Raw genomic sequence first — 13380 nt, 5'->3', positions numbered from 1 at the left:
TGATAAAGACATCCAAAGTCTCTCATTCTCTGCCCATTGTCCACTTTGGGGTGTCTGTGTTAATTCCCATCTACTGAAAGAAGACTCTCCTGTGATGAGGATTGGTCCATGCACAGATCTTTGGGTATAGCAATATGCCATGGGTTGTATTTATCATATATTTCATTATGAAACATTATTTCAACAAGTATCTTATATATAAATTAATAACTGATTAATACTGATCTTATAAACTCCAGTACTTCTATTTTATACTCATCACACATCCCAAGACAGGTTAGGTCACAGTATTCCAGTTACATGTGTGACTGAGTAACTGTGCTCACATGCTAGTGACCAATATGACGTCTGGCCAAAGTGGGGATCTGATCACTTCAGACAGCATTCTCAGAGGGTGACATGCCCTGAACACCGGCCAGGTCCAGCCTCTCATTGTTGTGATCTCAGGGCTGCTCTTCTCCCCGATCTGATGTGGTAGAGAGTCAGTCAGCCTCCTGGGAGAAAGAGCCAGGTGGAAAGGTGTGGAAGGTGACTTTGCAGGATCAGCAGGAGCCAAGCTGTACGGCTCATTTCTGTTGAAGAAATGAGGCTTATGGAGAGGAACCATATAAGTCCTGATTTGTTTAGAGCAATTTGGTTTTTTCATGTTTTCTCAGTTCCCCAACTAAAGAGTGATTTTTTTACTCTAACTGTCCAGTTTTCAATAATCAATCATGTGTTCACTTTAGTTATAAGTTACAATTCAATTATGTCACTATTTAGATAGAGGCAGAGCTTACAACAGGATATGGTGAGTCAAGTCACCACAATCATCAACACAAACAAGCAAACAAACCCTCTCTTCTGACTGTCCTACAGTATTCAACGTTTATGATATAAATAAATCTCTTTTCCTTTAAACCGTTTCTCCTCAGGTATTTGTCACAGAGGTAAAAATAGGACTAATATTTTAAATTGGAACCAGAAGTGGGGTCTTTTCTGTGACTGTCAGATCATGTGGACAGAAGCTTTGGAACTGTTTAAAAGAAGGATTTAGAAAATTTTAAGGATAAGGGCTAGATAAACTTAGAATGCATTTAGCTCAGCTTAATGGGTAATTCTAGTGGGAGCTCCAAGGACAAGGACAGATAGGAATATGATGGAGTACTCTGGGTTTACATATGGGAATGAGAAAAGTAATTGAAAGAGCTGGCCATGTACCTCCATGGTAGAGTACCTAACCTGTACAAAGTCCTGGGTTGACCTTCCCCCTCACCACAACATGAGGACCACCAAAGATTCCTGTTCCTATGATACATCTGCTTTCATCTTTTTTCTTTCTTACCTTACCTTTCTCATTGTTAATATTTGAATGCATCTATATATTCTGAAAATCTTTTTTTGCTTGTGTGTATGATGAAAATATTTCTTCATAGTGCCCTGTTATCATTTCGTTGTGGGACAGGGTCTCATGATGTAGCATAGATGGCCCTCAGACTCACCATGTAATCCAGGCTATTCTCAAACTTGCAAGCATTCTGCTCTGTGTCCCAAGTATTATAATTGCAAATATGTGCTACCCCACCCATCTCTGACCATAGGAGATTTAAATAAAGGTGTTTTTCTTTGATCCTTTTGTGATTATTATATTTATTGTCCATTACATATATTTATCAAAACTTATACAATTCATTTTTAAAATACATTTATTCGTTGGCAGTACATACATGATGTAATGTGTTTTTGATCATAGTCAGACATCCCAATCCCCTCCCCTCATGTCCCTCCAGCTGCCTCTGGATTTCTTCTTCTCTCCAACACTTTCATCTCTTCCTACATTCAGTGTATTTTCTTGGTAACTCATTTTCATTTTCCACGTGAACAGGGAAGCAAATGGACCTAGTACTTACATGATGTATGCTTTAGGTTGTTGAGGGTAGTTCCACAGAGCAGCCAGCCACTACATTTAGAAGGGGCAGAAAAGGGAGCTCTGGAACTCATCTTTGTTAAGCATAAACTATATAGAAAATGTGTTTTTAAACTAATTGTTAGTTGGTATAGAAAACAATGGTTCCTGTATAAGTTTTCATATAGAAACATCACTGTACTTGGCTCACATTTATCTCTTAGGCCCTTCCATTTCTCCTCCTCCTTCTCTCTTGTCCCTTCTTCCACCCAAATGGCTCCCCTAGGAGGCACTATCATAGGAATTAGGTAAAGATACACTACAATACGTTGTTTACTTGTAAGGGGTCCACATGTCAGGTGTTGAGACAAAACCTTCCCAAAAGAAAGACTATGAGACACAAGACAAGGAAGAATGTGTGTCGCATGGGTAAAGGCACAGTGGGTGCACAAGAGTTGCTTCTGAGATCCAGATCCAGGGAGTGTGAGAATTTTGTGGAAGGGACCGTCTTGGTAATAGCAGTATAGGGGAAGCTGATGGTAGGTTTAGAATAACTGTGGTAAAAATGTGACTAGCAGCAGGTTTGGTTGTTTGGGAAAAACTCACATGTGAGATAAAGTAAATTATATTCTAGGAAATTTGGTTGAGCTGGTCATAAATCATCACTAAACATTTTGCTTTGCCTGGACTAGGGGTCAAAAATAAGAAATATGGTAGGGCTGCATGAAAATTTTGTTCACATAAACTTTAAAAAGTGAGATTGGAGAGTATTAATTCTTACTTTGTATTGGAAACAATGCTAATCCACCCCCATTAAATATACATACGTGGCATTCTAATAGTAGAGTAGTGAATTGTACTATGTGTTATGCTGTTTCCACAAAGCACCATCAGGTTAGTTGACCAACAGGGACACCCACCACTGCCATTTCCATTTGTGGGAAGTCTTTATTCCTTGGCTAAAACTTGGTGGTGGAATCCCTGCTGAACTCTGACGTCTTTTCAGGTTTCCTGCTGTATCTTCCCACGTGGGTAGTTCCTGTAGCCCACTCTTCTCGGTCCTCTTAATCCACTCTCTCCTCTCACTTCTCCTGACCAGCATCATCTAGGCCATGTCACTTTTCCAGGTCATCCTTTTACCTCCCCAACGGTTACTGAGTCAGTGATGGGCATAATAGCTGGGATTACCTACCATCCTCCAGGGCCATTACCTTCACTGAGAAACAAAGGATGCGTTACAAGTGCCCAAGAGAGCCCAAGGGAGGAAGATGGGGTGGTTTATGTATTCTAGGCCCTGTCACAGGCAGAGCTCTTTGAAGGGAGAAGAGCCTGGTCATCCTGGTCCTGCTGCTCTGCATCCTGCAGCAGCCGGTAAAATGTTCCTGAAGAGCTCTCATGATACAGCACTTTCTTGGAAGCCCCCAGCCTCAAGCTGGGCCTGTAATAATGATGCCACAATGAAGAGAAACCATAGACTCCCACCAGGCATAAGGCATTGATCATGACATGCCAGCAGAAGAAGGTGGTGACAAACATGATGTCACTGATGTCATCGTCCTCCCACGGGTAGCCAGAGACCGGTCTAAAGAGAATGAAACCTGCCTGCATCAGCCATGTGCCCATCGTCAGGAACAGGAAGGTCTCTATCATCCAGAGGTGGAACATCTCAGGAGCCCACAGCTCTGCCGTCAACACCAGCATCAGCAGGAACACCACCAAGATGAGGAGAGAGTGGACCTGCAGCTCCACCCCAGATGAATCCTTAACGTGGGACACCAGCAGCAGCAGGAGCACATAGATGGCCAGGGCCGTGGAACCTCTTTCTAGGACCACCCACCTCTGCCGCAGCACGTTCTTGCTCACAATTTCTGAACAACCGTCAAGGGTGAGAAGGACGAACATGGTGAGGTGCTGCCACTCCCTGGGGAACATAAACCTTGGTGGTATCCCTTTGCTCATTAATTTCAACCCTCCTTCTACACAGTTGAGCACATAAATTATCAAGAGGGCACCAGTCACTGCCTTCAACCAGCCTGTATGGGCTATTTGCCACAGCCTGGCCCATCTTCCCTTATTCTTAGAAAGGGATGAAGGATACAGAAGAGAGTCACTGAATATCATAGCTCTGGAGACTACTATTGCCTGATACAATCCATATAAGGCCAGAAACAAGCCTGGATATACATGACCAATAAAGTCTCCCATTGAGCTACTAATCTAACAAAATGCAAAACTCAGGTACAGGCGCCTTGGGTTCTAGGGTTTGGGAAGAACTGCCTTCCACTTAGTTTTATCATCTCACTTCACCCACTGCTCTCCCACAGAGAGGAAGCATTTCTTGAGACAAGCCTACACATTGGGTGGAAATATGGCTTCATTATACCGTTCCACTCTGGCGCACTGAGAACTGAGTGGGCTTTCAGGGATTCCTCCCCGTGCCTGATGAGGGGCTTTAGCTCATGCTTGTTCCTGGCTCAAGTTGCCTTCCTCTCAAGCAGCCTGGTGCTCAAGTGGAAGGCAGGGAAGGTGTGGTGGGGTGGGGTGCACTGGTTCTCAGAGAAAGCCTGTGCTTGCCCAGACTCCCAAGCATGCTGTAGTAATTCTCAGACCTAATCTCAGACCTCACCTCAGTCCATCTGTACAGGATGATGCTCTTGTTCTGACCACAGACGTTTAACCATTGAGATATGAGACCATATAACAGCCTCCACCTGGCTTTTCTAGTCTTCTGTAGTAGACCTATCTTAAAGACCTCTGAGAAATTTCCTCTCCTCCCCTCCTTCACGACTGTCACCAACCCATCACCATCTTTATGGCCTGGAGAAAAACCTGCAGAGGTGCATTCTGGGTTGTTTTTAGGGACCGTGATGGTGTACATGTGCCAACAAAACTAAGTTTGAATGATGTTTCCCAGAATTCCCTTCCTCACATGGCTCCAAGCAAAGGTTGGCTACAGGTAGAGTTTTCACAAGGGTCCTTTCTAGTGGGACAGGAAATAGTCCACCTGCTTCATTTCTCTCTGATACCAATTATCTGCCAGTTGAGCATGGGCAGAGGGGATTGTGGGGGTCAAGGTACAGGGAATAGTATGTGTGCAGTACACAAATGGTTCTGCATTTACTGCACATGGAATAGGAGTTTTCTAGGGAAAATGGGTGTACTGAGAGATTAGGAACTTCATCAATGATCACATGCCAAGCTGACATTCATCTTCTGCCTAATCACTCATGCTGTCAGCAAAGGCAGAGCAGAGGCTACCAAATCTGTGTGCTCACAGTATCCAGTTGGGGAGGAAGGACAATTATACCCACATCACAGCACCACACCTGAGCTCTCACTCATAGCCAAATATGATGTTCCTGAGAAGCCCGTCACAGTATGACCTCATCTACAGAGCACCAGGCTAGGGAGGTAGTTCACTTGCTAAGGTACTTGTCACACAAGCATAAGGACTTGAGTTCAATTGCCAGAAGCCATGAAAAATCCAGTTATGGTGACATGTGCATGTAATCCCAATACTGTGGAAGCAGAGGCAGCAGATCTCTGGGGTTCTCTGGTCAGTCAGCCTATCCTGCTTGGTGAGTTTCAGGCCAATAAGAGAGCATGCCTAAAAAAAAAGATGGATGGTGACCAAGGAGCCACACCCAATATGGCCTTTAAGTGCACAAATGCACATGTGCACATATACCCTCATGAACCACACACACATACACACACACACACACACACACACACACACACACACACACACACACACCACAAAACATCACAGCAACAAAGTGCACGGTAGATGTCATGGTTTGGCATTGTGATCACAAGATGACTAGCAGTTGTGAGTCTACCCACGTGCTGAAAAAAAATCCTGAAACAAACCATTCTAGGACAACACCTCTGTAATCTGTTCTTTCTCAAGGTGGCTTAATGCCAGAAAACTGGGACATCTCCCTCTGCCCTTTAAGATGGCAGTACCTCAGATTGCTTTCAGCTGCTGAGGAATTTGGTAGGCTGGGGAATGAGTGTGAAGACAAACTGGGAAAATAAAGCTTCATTCTGCCTTCTAAATGGACCTGCTTTGCTTATTTGAGTTTTAAACTGTGTAGGGGACAATCATTGTAGGAAAATCAGGGAAACTATATAAGCAAAAAAGAACATTGAAAATTGCCCATAGGGCAACCCAGTTTTATTTTCCAGCTCCCCTCCTGGTTCCAGGGAATTGTTTCTTCTCAAACTTTTCTTGCTTTCTTTTAAAAGACAAACTAAAGATCATCTGTAATCTTACAGCCTGATGTGACTCTTGTAACCAATGAGGTGGCGATTCAGACTTAAAGGCACAAGCAAGTGGGAAATACATTTGTCTATTCATCTGGAAGTCAGAATTTGGATTCTACTATTAGCTTTCTCTTGAATGTCTGACAGGGTTCTACTTTGCAGTTCTGGCTAGCCTGGAACTCAATATGTAGACCAGGGTAGCCGTGAACTCACAGAGATCCCCTGCCTCTGCCTTCCAAGTGCTGAGATGGAAGAGGAAGAGGAGGTAGATTGGACTTCATTTCCTGTAGAGTGGAAGTGAGAAGGTATAGATGCTGCTGGGTAGAGGGGAGTGGTGAGTACTCCCTTTGGGTGAATGAGCCAAACACCAAGCATGGTAGAGCTGAATGTTCAGCAGGAGGCCACTCAAAGGGAACAATCTACAGTGATACATCTGAAGTTGACCAGGGGAGGCCACTCTGGGGCTCTCTTCAGTTCTTGGATTCACCCTGGAAGAAGGATAGGACTCCTTGTTCTGCATATCATTGGCCTGTGGGGATAGGGTTCCATGTGGCCCCAGCTTGCCTCCAACTCCAAATATAATGAAGAATGGCCTTGGACTTCTGATCCTTCTGGCCTTCTCCTGTATACTGGGCTTGCAGGCGTGCGCCACCTGGCCAGGGTTATGTGCTGGCTGGAGAGTAAACCCCGGGCTTCATCAATGTCAGGGAAGCACTTTTCCAGCTGAGCCACATGCCCAGCCCTGACTGTTTCTTCACATCTGCTAGGGCTGTGGTAAGGTGGGGTGTCAGAGCTGACCCCATCCTGCACTCATTTCTCCAGCTGTGCCTCAGCTGTGAGCGGAGCACCAGTGGTCAGAAGAAGAAAAAGAGCAGCCCTGACCTCACAGGGGTGAGAGGCAGAAACTGGCATTTGTGCAGGGCAAGTCATTCTCTGAGGTTCCCATCTGGGGTGATCAGATCTCCACTCTGGCCAAACATCGGAGGATACATCCTGTTATTAACACACGAGCATCCTGATCTCAGGGCTTCAAAGACAGGACTTGTCCATCCTACAGCAGACCTGCCCACGGGAGTGTGGAAGGAAGCTGAGTGTGGTGAACCATTAGCAAAACTTCCAGACAGCTGCACAGTCTGGGGACATGGAGTGACTGCAAAGGTGTTCAGCTGGGAACACTAGGCTTAACCACAGAAGCCTGTGAAGGTCTGTCATAGTCTTGCCGCTCCACACTTGGACTCAGCAGAGTCTCTCAGTGGCTGGTGCCGTTTGTTCTAACGACATCACGAGATTCCAGAGTGAGCAGGAAGGAACTCAGGAATGACTGACCCCTGGAGTCCCATTGTGTGTGCGAAGGCATGTAAAGAACCGGGTGATATAGTTCTTATCCCCAGAGAGCTTACAATTTAGCTGAAAGCACAATGCATTTATACATATATACATACATACTCTAACATGTCTAGACCATCTCTACAGCGTAGAATTAAAATACTTTCTAACCACCACATTAGTTAAATATAAAAGATAGAATTAGTGGGATATTATTATACTTTTACTGTACTTTAAAAAATTTTTAAAATGTTTTATATATTTTGACCATGATTTCCCAGCTCCCCCAATTCCTCCCAGATCCTCCCCACCTCCTACCCACCCATCCAACTTCACGTTCGTTCTCTCTCTCTCTCCCTAGAAACAAACAAAAAATGAAAATTAAACAAAAGATAGAAATTACCAAAACAAAGCAAGGTCCACAAAACACACACACACACACAGACACACACACACACACACACACACACACACACACACACACACACACACACATATGGGATTCTGTTTGTCTTGGCTGACTAGTCCTAGGCATGGGGCCTGCCCTGGAGTGTTGTTGATACACCCAATGACACTCCATTGGAGAAAACTGACTTTTCCTTTATCAGCAATTATCCATTCCAAATAGCTTCTTGGATGGTGGTGGGACCTCCACATCTACTCTCCCTTCTCGGTGCTGGGACCCCATCTGGCTTAAACCTGTGGAGGTCCTGTGCATGCTGCCTCAGTCTCTATGAGTTTCTATGTGCATCAGTCCTGTTGTGTCTGGAAGATGCTGTTTCCTTGAAATTCTCCATCACCTCTGACTCTTAATCTTCTAGACTCCTCTTCTGTACAAATCCCTGAGCCTTGAAATGAGGGCTTGATAAAGACATCTAAAGTCTCTCATTCTCTGCCCATTGTCCAGTTCGGGGTGTCTGTGTTAATTCCCATCTACTGAAAGAAGACTCTCCTGTGATGAGGATTGGTCCATGCACAGATCTTTGGGTATAGCAATATGCCATGGGTTGTATTTATCATATATTTCATTATGAAACATTATTTCAACAAGTATCTAATATGTAAATTAATAACTGATTAATATTGATCTTATAAACTCCAGTACTTCTATTTTATACTCATCACACATCCCAAGACAGGTTAGGTCACAGTATTCCAGTTACATGTGTGACTGAGTAACTGTGCTCACATGCTAGTGACCAATATGATGTCTGGCTGAAGTGGGGATCTGATCACTTCAGACAGCAGTCTCAGAGGGTGACATGCCCTGAACACCAGCCAGTTCCAGCCTCTCATTGTTGTGATCTCAGGGCTGCTCTTCTCCCCGATCTGATGTGGTAGAGAGTTAGTCAGCCTCCTGGGAGAAAGAGCCAGGTGGAAAGGAGTGGAAGGTGGCTTTGCAGGACCAGCAGGAGCTAAGCTGTACAGCTCATTTCTGTTGAAGAAATGAGGCTTATGGAGAGGAACCATATAAATCCTGATTTGTTTGGAGCAATTTGGCTTTTTCATGTTTTCTCAGTTCCCCAACTAAAGAGCGATTTTTTTTTTTTTTTACTCTAAGTGTCCAGTTTTCAATAATAAATCATGTGGTCACTTTAGTTGTAAGTTACAATTCAATTATGTCACTATTTAGATAGAGGCAGAGCTTACAAGAGGGCATGGTGAGTCAAGTCACCACAATCATCAACACAAACAAACAAGCAAACAAACCCTCTCTTCTGACTGTCCTACAGTATTCAACGTTTATGATATAAATAAATCTTCTTTCCTTTAAACCGTTTCTCCTCAGGTATTTGTCACAGAGGTAAAAATGGGACTAATATTTAAAATTGGAACCAGAAGTGGGGTCTTTTCTGTGACTGTCAGGCCATGTGGACAGAAGCTTTGGAACTGTTTAAAAGAAGGATTTAGAAAATTTTAAGGATAAGGGCTAGATAAACTTAGAATGCATTTAGCTCAGCTTAATGGGTAATTCTAGTGGGAGCTCCAAGGACAAGGATAGATAGGAATATGATGGAGTACTCTGGGATTACATATGGGAATGAGAAAAGTAATTGAAAGAGTTGGCCATGTACCTCCATGGTAGAGTACCTAACCTGTACAAAGTCCTGGGTTGACCTTCCCCCTCACCACAACATGAGGACCACCAAAGATTCCTGTTCCTATGATACATCTGCTTTCATCTTTTTTCTTTCTTACCTTACCTTTCTCATTGTTAATATTTGAATGCATCTATATATTCTGAAAATCTTTTTTTGCCTGTTGTGTATGATGAAAATATTTCTTCATAGTGCCCTGTTATCATTTCGTTGTGGGACAGTGTCTCATGATGTAGCATAGATGGCCCTCAGACTCACCATGTAATCCAGGCTATTCTCAAACTTGCAAGCATTCTGCTCTGTGTCCCAAGTGTTATAATTGCAAATATGTGCTACCCCACCCATCTCTGACCATAGGAGATTTAAATAAAGGTGTTTTTCTTTGATCCTTTTGTGATTATTATATTTATTGTCCATTACATATATTTATCAAAACTTATACAATTCATTTTTAAAATACATTTATTCATTGGCTGTTACATACATGATGTAATATATTTTTGATTATAGTCACACATCCCGATCCCCTCCCCTCATGTCCCTCCAGCTGCCTCTGGATCCCTTCTTCTCTCCAACACTTTCATCTCTTCCTACATTCAGTGTATTTTCTTGGTAACTCATTTTCATTTTCCACGTGAACAGGGAAGCAAATGGGCCTAGTACTTACATGATGTATGCTTTGTGTTGTTGAGGGTAGTTCCACAGAGCAGCCAGCCACTACATTTAGAAGGGGCAGGAAAGGGGGCTCTGGAACTCAACTTTGTTAAGCATAAACTATATAGAAAATGTGGGGTTTTTTTTTTGTGTGTGTGTGTGTTAGTTGGTATAGAAAACAATGGTTCCTGTATAAGTTTTCATATAGAAACATCACTGTACTTGGCTCACATTTATCTCTTAGGCCATCCCCCCATTCCTCCTCCTTCTTCTCTCTTGTCCCTTCTTCCACCCAAATGGCTCCCCTAAGAGGCTCTATCACAGGAATTAGGTAAAGATACACTACAATACGTTGTTTACTTGTAAGGGGTTCACATGTCAGGTGTTGAGACAAAACCTTCCCAAAAGAAAGACTATGAGACACAAGACAAGGAAGAATGTGTGTTGCATGGGTAAAGGTACAGAAGTGTACAAGAGTTGCTACCGAGATCCAGATCCAGGGAGCGTGGGAATTTTGTGGAAGGGACCCTCTTGGTAATGGCAGTATAGGGGAATTTGATGGTAGGTGGAGAATAACCGTGGTGAAAATGTGACTAGCAGCAGGTTTGGTTCTTTGGGAAAGACTCACATGTGAGATAAAGTCAATTATATTCTAGTAATGTTTTGATGGAGCTGGTTGTAAATCATCACCAAACATTTTGCTTTGCCTGGATTAGGGGTCAAAAATAAGAAATATGGTAGAGGTTCATGAAAATTTGGTTCACATAAACTTTAAAAAGTGAGATTGGAGAGTATTAATTCTTACTTTGTATTGGAAATAATGCTAATCCACCCACATTAAATATACATACGTGGCATTCTAATAGTAGAGTAGTGAATTGTACTATATGTTATGCTGTTTCCACACAGCACCATCAGGTTAGTTGACCAACAGGGACACCCACCACTGCCATTTCCATTTGTGGGAAGTCTTTATTCCTTGGCTAAAACTTGGTGGTGGAATACCTGCTGAACTCTGATGTCTTTTCAGGTTTCCTGTTGTATCTTCCCACGTGGGTAGTTCCTGTAGCCCACTTTTCTCAGTCCTCTTAGTCCACTCTCTCCTCTCACTTCTCCTGATCAGCATCATCTAGGCCATGTCACTTTTCCAGGTCATCTGTTTACCTCCTCAACGGTTACTGAGTCAGTGATGAGCATAATAGCTGGGACTACCTACCATCCTCCAGAGCCATTACCTTCACTGAGAAACCAAGGATGCGTTACAAGTGCCCAAGAGAGCCCACAGGAGGAAGATGGGGTGGTTTATGTATTCTAGGCCCTGTCACAGGCAGAGCTCTTTGAAGGGAGAAGAGCCTGGTCATCCTGGTCCTGCTGCTCTGCATCCTGCAGCAGCTGGTAAAATGTTCCTGAAGAGCTCTCATGATACAGCACTTTCTTGGAAGCCCCCAGCCTCAAGCTGGGGCTGTAATAATGATGCCACAATGAAGAGAAACCATAGACTCCCACCAGGCATAAGGCATTGATCATGACATGCCAGCAGAAGAAGGTGGTGACAAACATGATGTCACTGATGTCATCGTCCTCCCACGGGTAGCCAGAGACCGGTCTAAAGAGAATGAAACCTGCCTGCATCAGCCACGTGCCCATCATCAGGAACAGAAAGTTCTTGATCAGCTGGAGACAAAAGGACCCACAAGCCCACACCTCTGCCGTCAACACCAGCATCAGCAGGAACACCACCAAGATGAGGAGAGAGTGAACGTGCAGCTCCATCTTTGATGAGACTTGAACATGTGACACCAGCAGCAGCATGAGCACATAGAAGGCCAGAGCCGTGGAACCTCTCTCTAGGACCACCCACCTCTGCTGCAGCACGTTCTTGCTCATGACTTCTACACAGCCGTCAAGGGTTAGGAGGATGAATATGGTGAGGTGCTGCCACTCTTGAGGGTACATAAACCTTGGAGGCATCTCTTTGCTAATCAGAACCATCTCGTTATCAAGACAGAAGACCACATAAAACGTTAAGAGGGTTCCGATCACTATCTTCAGCCAACCTCCAAAGGATATTTTCCACAACTTGGAACATCTCTTTTGATTCTTGGGAACGTATGAAAGATAAATGGGAGAGTCCTTAACTATCATGGCCTTGAAGACCACTGTTGCCTGATACAGTCCATAGAAAAAAATGTATAACCCTGGGCAGAAATGGCCCCCAAACTTTCCATTCCCCATGAAATGATAGGTCTATTTGTATAGAAAGTAAAGAATGGACTGGAGACTTCTCAGCCTTCCTCTCACTCACTGGCCCATCCAGTTTTGCTTGTATGCCCAGAGATAATGTCTACCTATTTATATCATCTCCTTCTGCCCACTTGTCTCTCCCACAGAATGGAAAGTTCTGGACAGGAGCCCTACACATTGGGTGAGGGGTGTCTCATTGTCTCATTCTCTTCTAGTACAGGGTGAATTGACTAACTGGAGCCAAAGGAGGGGGCGTGAATGTTTCAGAAAGCACACCTGCGGGATTGTGCGCTCTCTCTAGCTCTGCTTTGGGGCCCTGGTGGAGCCTCTGCTCAGCTCTGTCCCTCTCTCATGGCTTGATTTCTCCTGAGTCTGTCTAGTTCATGGAGCTGGGTGGTGCCTGAGCATGGAGAGTATCCAGGAAAGGACTAGCTAACTCATAAGTCTGTGTGCATCCCTAAAGACTCCTGCTCATTTATCAGCTCATGTACTCAAGGCAAACATTTGCGGTTTTGTTGTTTGGTATACACCTTGCTGTGTAGCCCAGACTAGCCTCATGATTTTCTCGCTTTAGTCTCTCCAGTATTGGGTTTCTAGGTGTGCACTACCACAGTCAGAAAATATATGGGTTTGTGCTCATATATGTAAATTTCCTACTGAGCTCCTACTTGGCATCTCTACTCTTTTGCAACAGGAAGCTTAAGGGCTACCAGGAAAGCTGCTCACCTGCCCTTCCATGGTTCTTAGCTGGATAATAGATGAACTCACCAAGCCAGCCTCTGAGGTCAGTTTTGGAGCACTGTGACAGAATATTCTAGCCAAATGCAGATATAGATATCCCAAGACATATGAATCTGGCCAGCTGCTTATATTTTAATGAGAAGTATCACCTCAACTTTATTC

At 44.0% G+C, this 13380-nt stretch overlaps 2 protein-coding genes across 2 annotated transcripts; both read right to left on the bottom strand.

The window, feature by feature from the left end:
- Nucleotides 1-3172: 3172 nt before the first annotated feature.
- LOC128109419 (transmembrane epididymal protein 1A-like) lies at nucleotides 3173-4296 on the bottom strand. Its single transcript, XM_052736585.1, has one exon. It carries the CDS (start codon nucleotides 4088-4090, stop codon nucleotides 3173-3175), a length of 918 nt encoding a protein of 305 aa, XP_052592545.1. The 5' UTR covers nucleotides 4091-4296.
- A 7248-nt stretch (nucleotides 4297-11544) lies between these two features.
- LOC128109418 (transmembrane epididymal protein 1A-like) lies at nucleotides 11545-12468 on the bottom strand. Its single transcript, XM_052736584.1, has one exon. The coding sequence runs from the start codon at nucleotides 12466-12468 to the stop codon at nucleotides 11545-11547; it is 924 nt and encodes a 307-aa protein (XP_052592544.1).
- Nucleotides 12469-13380: the final 912 nt, after the last annotated feature.

This window comes from Peromyscus californicus, unplaced genomic scaffold (genome assembly GCF_007827085.1).
Source record: "Peromyscus californicus insignis strain IS unplaced genomic scaffold, ASM782708v3 Scaffold_14__1_contigs__length_90479793_seg_2, whole genome shotgun sequence".
Classification (NCBI taxonomy): domain Eukaryota; kingdom Metazoa; phylum Chordata; class Mammalia; order Rodentia; family Cricetidae; genus Peromyscus; species Peromyscus californicus.
Note: the sequence above shows the minus strand (reverse complement) of the source record. Positions and strands in the feature narration are given on the sequence as shown.

Bases quoted from the DNA above. Each gene is read 5' to 3' on its own strand.
- LOC128109419 (XM_052736585.1), bottom strand. From the start codon at position 4,090: ATGGGAGACTTTATTGGTCATGTATATCCAGGCTTGTTTCTGGCCTTA.
- LOC128109418 (XM_052736584.1), bottom strand. From the start codon at position 12,468: ATGGGGAATGGAAAGTTTGGGGGCCATTTCTGCCCAGGGTTATACATT.